Below are 12400 nucleotides of genomic sequence, written 5' to 3'. Positions count from 1 at the left end.
TACATAGGTATACACACACACAAGCCCGCCGCGGAGAAGAAGGCCGTCCCGTAAACACGGGTATACACGTCTCTACTGGGAATACACTCCGCGGCAGCTCAATTTTGATAATTGCACCCGATGGCTCTTTTATTCGATATAGATCGACTCGAGCACGCCACACACGTCTGTTTGTTCTATCCAAGCATCACGCAATCTCACCGTTAGCAGCAGCAGCAACATTTTAATTTCAAAGCATACAGCAATAAAAAGCCAGCCACCGCCGCACAATTTTCTCACGAACAGAGAGAATAAAGAAGCGAGCCGCAGTAGAGCACTCGGCAGCCCTGTTATATTATACGCTGCAGCGCAGCTCTATCTGCAACGAAAAGAAGCGTCGCAGCATTTGGAGCGTGTAAACAAAGTCGAAAAAGGCGAGCGTGCTGCTGAATATTCAATAAAAATACCTCGCGCGCTCGCTCATTGAAATAAAGTGTAACGCGGCAGCGCCGCTGAGAATAAGACGGACAAATCCTCCTGTGCTTTTTCTCCTACATCTCTCTCTCTCTCTCTCTCTCTCTCTCTCTCTCTCTCTCTCTCTCTTTCTCTCTCTCTCTCGTGGCTGCAGCGCGCAATTTCGGATCCGGCTCTTTTTGCTGTACGCGTTGTACGGATTTAAATGAAGTCGTCGTATACTGTGCACTAGCGAAATTAAAGCGACGCTTCCTCGGTATATAGACCAAATGGGTTATTAAGTGGACTGTTGACGCTGTGAATTAATTCGAGACGCCTTCGCTGCACTTTTGAATGCATAATGAATTATCTCTCATCGAGGAGATACACCCACTACGCGTCTGACCGAAACTGGGCTGTACTACTAGCTTTTAAAAATCGACTCTCCGAATACCCCCAGTCGGCGGCGGCGGCTTTAATTATCCAGTGGAAAGCCTCCGTAAAACCGGACTCTCAAAACACGAGCGTAAAACCCGGTGAAACATTCCACGAACGATTCGCCTCTGGCCCGACAAACATACAACTGCCCCGTGTCCGCGCGTGGGCTGCACACACAGGGACGAAGGTATAAGGCAGCAGCGTCGGCAATAAAGCGCGCCGACACTGAAAAGACACGCGAGAGCAGCGCAACGACGTGACCGCTCGCTTTACGGCTTTCTTGTCCGCGCTCTCTCTCTCTCTCTCTCTCTCTCTCTCTCTCTCTCTCTCTCTCTCTCTCTCTCTCTCTCGCGACACTCTCTTATCCTACTCGCAGTAGCGTCCGGTGAAATATGGAGAGAGATGGACTCCGAGGGGATTTACACGTGCTGCTGCTGTTGCTTTCTGTTTCGAGCTGAATTTTCGTGATCTGTTATTCCGAACGAGCTGAGGCTCACCTGCCGCTTACTTCGCTTTGTTTATCGAAGAGTATCTCGGGTCAGCTGTTGATGGTTACGAAGGTTAATATTTCACGAAATCGTTTCTCCGATTTCGGCTGCAACAAATAACCCACTTTTCATCAGCCCCTCGTCGCAAAGGCGAAATCCCTCCTTTCCCGAGTGAGTGTACATCACGGAAGCCGACTCCTCTCAAAGCGCAAAAAGCTCGTCGTCGCGCTGCACTGCAGCGAGCATAAAAGCCGCGCACTAGAAAATCTCCAATTAACATTTACATCGCGCGTCTGTCGTCTCCCTCTCACTCGCTCGGCGTCGAAGCTCTCTCTCTCTCTCTCTCTCTCTCTCTCTCTCTCTCTCTCTCTCTCTCTCTCTCCGGCTACAAAAGAGCGACGTAGGATGCGGCCCCTCTTCCGGCCAGGTCAAAAGTTTACTCCCGAGCGCTCTCGCACGCGAGGTGCTTCGCGCGCGTACACACACAAAGCCTTTGTATTCGTCGCTGCTGCGTTGCAGCAGAAAATCAGAAAGGATTCTGCCTTGTTAAGGTCGCCGCTGTGGTCGCCCTGCAGCGGAGAGTTTTTCTCTCCGGTCGGTGCGATGGACTCGGTTACGCTGATGGCGAGAGGAATGTCTGCGGACCCAAGGGTGGCGTTTGTCGGATAAGGCTGCGCGCGGCTATGGGAGTGTCTGATACGGGAGATGCTTGATCTTAGGCTGGTTTGTTATGGGGAAGGAAATTGAAGAGCTTTTTTTGCGTTGTATAAAAGCGGGAGTTTGAACTATTTTTTTGTCGAAAAAGTGTGCGTGTGTGTGTGTGTGTGTACACTAAACAACGAGAGAGCTTTTCAGCCGACTTTTGTGAAGATTGTGCAGCTCCGCATCGGATGAGAACGCGCATGGAAAAATTTCTGTGTCAAAACCGGATAATCTTTTTACAAAGACACGTACGCGATAAATCGCTTGTACTTTTAATACGTGTATCGTGCACACACATCCCGATTAAATTCCCGATAATCGATTTCCAGTCAATATTTACGCTGCGGTCTTTGCTGATAACAACTTTCACCATTAGCACATCGGCACCGCGGGAATGTATTTACATCGCTCTGCAAATATAAGTCGTTAATCAAATGCAATAATTTCCGGGAAATGTGTTTATTCATCATACTGTATATCGCATATATTAACGACAATAATCACGATACAGAATATAAAGCGGGCGACTATTTGATCCGGCCACAGAACAAAACCATCCGAGCAAGTCAGGTAGTCTTGAGCCACAGAGGAGCATATACACCTCACTTCCGGGCAGAGTCTCCTCCTCGGAAACATAACCTGACGGGTCGCAACGATATCATTTCCCCGACCGAGCAGCGTAAACCGCAAGGACTTTAAGCGTCGTCGGCGGTACAACAAAGCGTGTATTCCTTTGCCCGATATCAGCCGCAGAAATTGATCTTTCTCTCTCTCTCTTACACGCGCGGGCGGAGATCCCCTTAGTATCTCTCGCGCGCAATCTGTTATTCCCCGGCCGCAGGGCTTCCTTTCATTATATTTCTCCTTATCTCCTCGATTCATCCCGGGCATACGTGTGTCTGTGTGTGCGGACATGTCTCTTCTATTTTTTCGCCGGGGCTGATCCGTTTGGTCCATTGTCGAGATGGACCCGACAATGCAGCGCTGCGGACAATCACGTATACACATCTATATACGCGGCGTTATGTGTGCGTTTAATTGAATTGCTTTTGGCTGGCTATTAATCGAAATTAATTTTCTTCGCTATAGTTGTCGGCCGGGCAAGAAAAATTAAGTCGAGAGGGCTTTCTTTGCTGATTTATCAAGTATCCGGCCCGCGCGCGGGGGACTCTGTGATGTAATCCTATTATGTCGGTGCTTCGAATCGCATATGATTTATTGTGTAACGGAAGTGACAATAACAACGCGTTGCACAACGTGAGAATGGAATATAAACAAGTTACACGATATCGATGATAATATAACTCTCAAGAACGCCACACCTCCGAAAGTAGCAGTCAACAGTCCCCCCGACAAAGAAAAACATTCGATATCTCGCGGGGCATTATTCAAATTTATCATTAAAAGCCGCGGAATAATTCCATCGTAAATAACGAATTCAATATTCCTTTCTTGCGGTGCGCGGCGGCGGCTCATGAAAACAACCCCCTTATTTTCTCGTCTCTCTCTCTCTCTCTCTCTCTCTCTCTCTCTCTCTCTCTCTCTCTCTCACTGCCTGTACACACCCACGCTGATATCGATAATACAATCGCGCCTGCAACGATAAAGTACACAAGAATCTATCGCGCATAATTTACCCGCTTTCCCCGCCGGATTATTATTCCGTTCATGAGATGCAACAATCTCGGCTCCGAAGTGAGATAACGCTCGGCCAAAAGCGAAAGTATGTGCTCCACTGCCGAGCGCACACCTATTTACTCCTTTCGCGCGGGCTTTTTATCGATCGTTTATTCTCGCCTCGTCGCTTCCTTAACAAGTTCATATATAATAGAATCTCGCGCGGAAATCAAGTCGTATACTCCCTTTACGCTCACGGCTCTGCTGATGCTTTGCTTTTGTAAACTATAGACGTGCAAATTCAGGGGAAGAAAAAAATATACCTAACGAATCCTGAAAAAATGGCAAGCTCGGGTGAACGATACGCAATAATGACGCGCGGCAGCGCATCGAATGACTATCCCTTTTTCTCTCTCTCTCTTACTATCTTATAGTATAGCTCGCGAGCGTATAGAGGACTATATCGAGAGGAGAATCCAGCGCCGTAGATATCCCTCTCCGGGCGCGCGAAATGTGCAACGAAGCCCCGGCGCGTCGCACACGTATCGCGTATAATAATATCGACGAGCAGAAAGTGAGAGAAGAGGATAAGGTCGAAAGGGTCGCGCGCGCGAAATAAGAAACGATAAAACAGCCGCTTCTACTCGCGCGCTAACGGGATCCGATACTGAGGGGGGTATAGGGAGGTGGTATAAAACGCACGTTTCGCGATATTAAGAGTCGCGCGCTCGCGAATATTAGAAATCGTCTATACGCATGGGAGGGGATATCGATGGCTTTCGAATCGTTGAGAGAAGTTTCGCGCCTTTTTTGTCATCGAAGTTTCCACGCGTACGTGTCAAGCAGCTTGAAAGTGTCATGCCTGACGCTCATAAATGTTTCAACGGACTACACGTGTGCGTTTAATAAACATTTCCCAGAAGGACGCGTCATTTCGACGGAAGTTGGCGAGTCTTACACCTCGTCTCTCTCTCTCTCTCTCTCTCTCTCTCTCTCTTTCTCTCTCTCTCTCTCTCTCTCTCTCTCTCTCTCGAAGTATTCTGAATATATTGCGTGAAATTCTTCGGGGGAAATTCCGACACACGGCCAACTTTTCCAAGTTTGACTGGGAAAACTTTGGCAAGAAGCCGTCCGACTCCTCGAGTCCGATACACGTGCTGCACCGCCTTTCAAAATCATTTAATAACACGCGAGGGAGAGACGCTTAATAATAAACAAAACCAAAGCGCGGGAAAGTTCGACGCTGCGTCTTGTAACATACAAGTGGCCGTTTGATACCGTTGAACAACTCGTTATATGAAGTACGAAAACACTCGTAGCTTCCTAATCCTTTTCAGTTCGAAAGAAACAATTTTAACTCCGTTGAATAAATCCAGCGACACATCTCGCGAAGACGACGCGCTTTTATATACGTATAACGCCGCGACGAACTTGCGTGAAACGAGGAAACTTTCCGTCGATAGGATTAACTTGGAAACAAAACACTCGTTTCAATTATAAAATTTCGCGCCTGCGCACATCTCGAAATATAACAAAAAAAAACGACTCGGGAGAGACAAAAGCCAGTCGAGAGGAAGAAAAAACATAGACGATACGTTTACTTTCATAATACGTCGAGTTGATATTTAATTTCGAGCCGAGAGAGGAAGCAGCTCTCGGACGAGTAGGAGTAACCCGACGAGAGTGAGAGAGAGAGAGAGAGAGAGAGAGAGCGAAATGTAATTTTCGACGAGAGGAGCGAGAACGATATCCGGAGGGAGAAGCCTAGGTGTAAGGGCTCTCGGTTAAGATTACGGTCACTCGATAATTCGATATATTCTCGGATGTGGAACGGAACTCTTTGAGCGCCGCGATTATTAATTTTATTTCTATTCGACTGTATCTTCGCGATGAAAACCGTTCGATATGAACAACAAAGCGCCTCGCTCGAGATCAATTTAAAATAACGAGGCCAACACTGCGCGTGCGCGTCGGGAAAGAGGATCAAACGCGCAAAGATCGATGAGGGAGAAAAAAAACAACGCGCTTTAATTACAGCTCGAGGAAAATCCTCGGGAAAGGCGCGACTGCACACACACACACTAACCGAGGCAGCATACAGCAAAGCCGATTGCGAATCAATCTCGGGAGGCAAGAGCGACTGACGTGCCGTCGCGAGTCGCGAAAGTTCGCGTATAAACGCCTCGGATTATCCCGCCTTCGCCCCGCAGAGCTTGCAGTCTACTGGCGCTACTTCGTCAATTAATTCGCGAAAATTGAATGGGGGAGAGCAGCGCATAGCGGGGTGGTTTTCCCGACCCGTTTGAATAACTTTACGCTCGAAGAATTTACTTTTCGAAAGGAGCGAATTTCGATTATTGCATCCAGCGACGGCGATCTTGCGGGATTATCGTCGCGTGAGGATTTCGCGTTTTGATCGACTGGCTTTGCGCGCGAATCATTTTTCGATTCGATATACAGTGGAACAACGCGAAAATAAATCGGTCTCTGAAATATAGCGTCTGGTTGGGGATCGGCAAAAAAATGTATTCGAGGCTGTGCGCGTTATTTATCACGAATTCATTCTGCCGGCGAAAGCCAGCGCTGCTGGCAGCATCCGCAAAAATATTCAGCGCGCCGAGTTCTTCGAATGCTTAATGCGCTTAATCTTTATGGCAGATATAAAAGCAGCTCAGCAGCCGCTGTGCTCGCTCGCGCGTTTATCTGCTTTTTGACTTTTTTCCAGATCGTATACATCATTTAAATGCAGTCGTAATATTTTGCGCGAAAAATTTGCGAATCGGTTTGAGTAACGGTGATACACCTTTTTTCGTTTACATTACTGAAATGAGTCGTCCCGAAATAGCGACGCGTATGTATGGTCGTATGGTCCTCTTTACAGCATTGCATATCCGCCGAAAACTGCGCCATTTAAAGGAGCGCCAACTACAACTTCGCCTCCCTGCACACCTAGCCCATTTGAAAAAAGAGAAAATAACGAATCGCATCATCAACCCCGGAAAATCAAAGTCCACAGCCGGCCCCGAAGTAACAAAGAGAGGCCCAGATACAGCCGGCGGCATCAACACACAAAGGAGGAAGAGCCGGCACGGAACGAGCATATCGGAAGGACGCAGAGCAGCAGCAGCGGCGACGGTGGCGGCGCGTGCGCCCCTTATCGAGTTCGAGCGAGAGCAAAAGCGTCGACTCGCGCTCGCTGGTGGGGGTAGCTGCGCAGCGGCGGCGCGAGAGCGAGAGAGACGATGCCCAGGACCGAAGGGGATGCGGCGTTGGCGGCAGCTGAACGTGCACACCCACGCGCTTGCCCCCGCACACACACACACACACACTCGCTCATCTGGCAGCGTCAAGGTGGAACACGAGCAGCTCGCGGAGCGCAGTGTCGTTCGGTCCTTCCCACCGACAACAAGTCCGCTGCTTCACTCCTTACGCGCACAGTCTCGCTAGCCTCCCAAGCATCGCTCTTTCTCCCGAGTCGAGTGTCGTCGAGAGCAGTGTCACGGCGATGACCTGACACGCGAAACCCGTGCGTGTACTCGGCAGCAGCAGCAGCAGCTTCCTCGAGTGCTTAGCGAAAATGTGAGGAGCGCGCGCGTCGTGTAACACAGAGCGTGAGAGAGCGAGAGAGTCGACGACCGCCGCGAGAAACCGAGCGAAAGCGAGTGAAAGAGGGATAGAGAGCAGTCTAGAGTGAAGCGGCGCAGAGAGATGTGGCTACCGGTGCTGCTGCTCGCCGCGATGGCGAGCGGCTCGCCTGCTACCTGCCCGGACTCTTGTCAGTGCCGCGAACCGCTGATCGAGTGCGCCGGCCACGCGCCTAACCTGACCCAGCTCGACGAGCTGCCCGCCGGCTTTGACGAGCTCAGGCTCAGCAACCTGGCCCAGCAAGAAGACCTCAGAATCTTCGAGGCGGCCGCCTTCGGTGCCGCCGGCAACTCCAGCAGCCAGAAGTTCATGAGCCGACTGCGGGCCTTCGCCGTCACCAACTCATCGACCCTGAACCTCGACTACTTCGTCGCCTGGCACAAGCGCCTGCCGAACCTGCGTGCGCTCAACGTGTCCTACAGTGACCTGGAAACCTTGAAAAACCTGGGAGCCGGGATAAGCGTCCTGGACGCAGGTCACAACCGGATACATACCGTCGCTCTTGGAATGCCCGATCTGACCTGGCTCAGCCTGGCCGGCAACCGTATCTCCTTCATCAAGCCTTCGAGCATGGCTGAGCTGAAGAAGCTCGAGTATCTTGATCTGTCGGACAATGAACTGCTGGTGCTCGCGGAAATCTTTGACCCGCTGCAGGCGCTGCAGCGACTCAACCTGGCCGGCAACAAGCTGTTGCACGTGAAGCCCGATTGGTTCCGCAACCTCGGTCGCCTGGTCGAGCTGGACGTGTCGCGTAACCGGCTGACCTTCATACCGGCCGACACGTTGCGACCGTTGACCAGCCTGGCCGTCTTCAAGCTAGCTGAGAACCCGCTGATCGAACGCGACCTGTCGCTTCTTCTGGGCACCGGCAGACGTCTCGAGATAGTCGACGCCTCGAGGATCGGACTGCTAAGGGTGCCTGCAGCGTTGACGCGCTCGGTGAGGACGCTGAAGCTATCCGGGAACCAGCTGACGTCCGTCATGAGCGGCGACCTGGACAGCTACCCGCTGTTGACCGTGCTCGACCTGTCCGCCAACTGTTTGAGGATCATCGAGGACGACGCTCTGGGACGCCTGGAGATGCTGCAGGAGCTGATCCTCGCCGGTAACATCCTGCCCAGCATACCTAAGAGCCTGCCCAGTAGGCTCAGAATATTCGACCTCAGGCAGAACGCTATATCCAAGCTGAGGGCTAACGATCTGCAGGGTCTGTATTACCTAAAGGAACTGAACCTCAGCGGAAACATCATCGACAGCATCGAGGAGGGATCCTTCCGCCTGCTGCCAAATTTGGAGGTTCTGGACATCTCTGACAATCCAATCAAATTGCTTCCCTCCGACAACCTTAGCGGCCCGTCCAAGCTCCTGACCTTGCGCATGTCGGGTCTGATGTCTCTGACCATTGCGGAAAACCAGAACCGTGACACAGCTTTTCCAATTTTGGCGCTCGAGCGACTGGTCACTCTGGACGTGTCTCGTAGTCCAGCTTTGGCCGAACAGCTTTTGGACGACAATGCCGCGCTCTCGGCCTGCAAGTGTCTCCAGGAGCTGAACCTCTCGTACACCAATATCAGCTCGATGAGGTCCGACCTGGCTTACGTACTACCGATGCTGGAGAAGCTGAACTTGATCGGAAACGAGTGGAACTGCAGCGCTGACCAATTCTGGCTGGGCAAGTGGACGGTGCAGCATCGGAAGACTTCTGGAGACATATCCACGAGGTGCACGACGCCCTGCGAATTCGAGGGAAAGCTTCTGGAAGAGCTGCCGCAGCCACGGGAGACCGAGACCATCACCAGGAGGCTTGCCGAAGTAAGTACGAGTACGAGTACTCCCGATACGAGAACGAATAGCGTCGCGAATGGAATCGCAAGCACACGTGGGCTGGCGGAATCGCCGCGTACGCCGACAACGGTGTCTAGTATACAGAGCACGACGGATAATTTGTCCATCACGAGCACGACTTCGGCTTCGACTTTCAAAACTACCACGACCACCGAGTCGCCGAATATAAGTAAAGCAGAAGCGCAGGAGTTACGAATGCCACCATCCGTTACGCAGAAAAACGAAGAAACAGTCAGCAAAACCAGTACATCAACCACCGTTATGAATTTCGAGCAGCCAAAACCAACTGTCGCGCCCAGCACGATTGGCGAGCTGGTGCACGTGAATCAAGCTACGGAAACGGTGCCAACGACCTCGAGTCTTAAGCCGATGGCATCGACCATTTCGAACGACATGAAGGTAACGAGAAAAGTTTTCTCTACGACCACAATACCTCGCGAGACATCACCAACAACGGCAACGACGACGACGACGACGACAACAACGTATGTCCCACCTACGGCATCGCCGATACGCGACATCACCACCAGAGTGTCGTACGCCCAACCAAAGCAACCAGTCGAGACCATCAAGATAGAGGCCAGCGAGATCATACCAACGCTCAAAGACGAGAAACTCGTCTTCGACGCGGGCTTGTTCAACGTCGGCAAAAAGTCAGTCAACCGAGTAGTCTCGGACTTCTCTCGCTCCAAGTTGCTTCTCGCCAACGAGGACCCGTCCTCGCGTGTCCTCCTCGCCAACGCCAACAACGCCGTCGACAGCAGCAACAAGGGCATCGCCGAGGAACTCAACGGTCAGGCGACGGAGTCCGGTGCCCGCACTTCCGAGGCCACAAGTGGAGCCCACCCCGGCATGCTGGTCCTCCTCGGCGCAGCGATCGGCGCCGCGGCGGCCCTGACCGTCGTCCTCTCGAGACGGGCGACCGTGAAGCGACGGGATCAACGACTCTACCAGCGCCACGAGAACATCGAGGTTCACGCGCTCACGCCAACGACGGAGCTCTGGTGATCACAGGAACCGCACAGACCGACGACAGGCTACTTTTGACTGTTCCGCACTCGGCGGTTCGTTCGGGCTTGTAAAAAAAATTGGGGCGTACGGGCGAGTGCCGGATTGATATTCCGACGGTGACAATAATGCGACGAGGAAATCACGGGGGAGTGCTGAGACAGCTCGAGAGAGAACTGTAGTGAGACAGAGTTTTTTGTAAAAAAAAAGAAAAATAATAATAACGGGGGTTGTTGAGGTGCGCAAGGTAAATTTACAAGGGATCGTCGCGACTGCGTTGACAAAAAAAATGAACAGCGAACGAAACCGTTGTAGGTGTAGAATACGCGAACGAGATGACAGAGAGAGAGAGAGCGATATAGATCATTATCTTTCGTATAAGATAAGCCAGTGTCAAAGTATTATTACGATAATAAATAATGTACAAAGCAGAAGTAAATGAGATTATAAATTCCGAGCATTTCATTTGCATTCTTCGACATTGATTGATGGAAAATAAGAAAATCGTTTGTTAATCGTCCGTACTCGAGTGTACATGATTTTGTAAAAAATAACAAAAAAAAAAATTATAATAATAATAACGACAAAATAAAAAAGTAACCTAATCCAGTACTTGTAGATACATGTCATTATAATGTAACATATATAAGGACGATGTTTCATTGCCACTGTCTCCATTAATTTATTATTTTGTATACTTAAGATACGACAAGAAAATGTACGCAACGTAGCCTGTACCTTATCATTGTAACGATTATTTAATCTTAACCCGACCATTATTTCTCCAAAATAAGCAACAACAACAACAACACGTACGTCAGAATATGATATATTTGTTAAACGAATATTTACTATTTTGAAAATAAATTTAATTGCAACAATCCCGTCTCTCGTTCATTCGGCGATTATTCACCCCATCCCCGAGTATATAGTGATGATTCTATTATCTACACCAGTAGCCCCTCCGCTTAATAAATCCATCCCAACAGCAATAGCCGCTGCTCGATTTCAATACGTATATAGAGTGCAATCATTAGCACGTATTAGCATGCAAACTGCACAAGACTATACCTTCTTTCTCCCGCATGAATATTAATCCACAAAAAGAAAGACACGTATACATATCTACACAGAGCGGACCGTCGAGTAGAGTATCTCGCATCGATCGTCCTGCAGCTGCAGCGAGTCTTCTTCCACGATTCGACTCTCATTTTTCCGTCGTCGTCGTCGTCGTTCCTTCTACTGACCTACTATACAGCGCAGCTTTCTCTCTCTGTGTCTTGGGGACGTATTTTCAAATATCTGGCGGTCGTCCTCTCTCGCTGTATAAATAAGAAGAGCTTACGGGCGATGTTTGAACGGGGATGCATGGCTCGCCGAGATTTTCCGGAATTTCGCAAGGTAGGTTTGGATTTTCAAGTGGGCTAAGTCAACTTCTTGGGAATTTTCCGCAGTCTACGCTTGTAACTGGATTTTTATTGTTCGGACGCGCGGGGAGATGCGCCCTGCAGCGCTGAAAATCGCTGAATCGTATTAGCCGACATTTGGAGGGATTTATTCAGTGAGCGTCACGACACGAGGCTATATTTGTTTTGTTTTTTTTCTTTTTGTTTTAGCGCCAAATTGAAAGGCAAAACATCCGCATTTGCAAAGCAAATAACGAACTTTTTTTCGAACGCTACGTAGAATACGCTGTACGAGCTCGTGCTTTGTAGTGATTCTCGATCGGATTATTTCATAATTTTATACCGCGCGCCGCGATTACTTAATCATCGAACACTTATCATCCAGTGTACTCCGGCGCGGTGGATATACCAGCCGCCATGCAAATTTAAACAGCAGAAACGTTTAATGCCAACGGTTTCATGCCCGACTAATTCCAGCAATTACTACTTGCTCCGAGATCAGCATCTGCAGCATTGCATCGCGATCCCTTTCTCGATACTCGTGCAACAAAAGGGCACACCTGATCCAGAACCCTTTCCTCAACTCTCGGCATCAATCAGTCTGAATAAATAAATCCCATCCTCCTCGAGCTTTATTTATAAGCCTCTCCCGGCGCGCACTTGCACTTTGTCCGATGTGTAGCACCGCACACGAGACGGTGCGGCGGCAACTTTCTCTCTCTCTCTCTCTCTCTCTCTCTCTCTCTCTCTCTCTCTCTCTCATCCTTTTGCATCCCTCGCTCTCGGCAGCGCTACTCGAGCGAACAAATCGCTGTGAAA

The 12400-nt window shown here is 50.0% G+C and overlaps 2 protein-coding genes across 6 annotated transcripts in view; one reads left to right on the top strand and one right to left on the bottom strand.

Annotated features, from left to right (window-relative positions):
- Positions 1–12400, bottom strand: part of LOC100121375 (protein timeless homolog) — a 95780-nt gene that overhangs the window by 51780 nt on the left and 31600 nt on the right. The window lies entirely within an intron of this gene.
- Positions 6996–11056, top strand: LOC103315930 (insulin-like growth factor-binding protein complex acid labile subunit). Its single transcript, XM_008207112.4, has one exon. It carries the CDS (start codon positions 7386–7388, stop codon positions 10173–10175), a length of 2790 nt encoding a protein of 929 aa, XP_008205334.1. The 5' UTR covers positions 6996–7385; the 3' UTR covers positions 10176–11056.

This window comes from Nasonia vitripennis, chromosome 3 (genome assembly GCF_009193385.2).
Source record: "Nasonia vitripennis strain AsymCx chromosome 3, Nvit_psr_1.1, whole genome shotgun sequence".
In the NCBI taxonomy this organism is placed as follows: Eukaryota; Metazoa; Arthropoda; class Insecta; order Hymenoptera; family Pteromalidae; genus Nasonia; species Nasonia vitripennis.
This window is presented reverse-complemented; position numbering and strand designations above follow the sequence as displayed.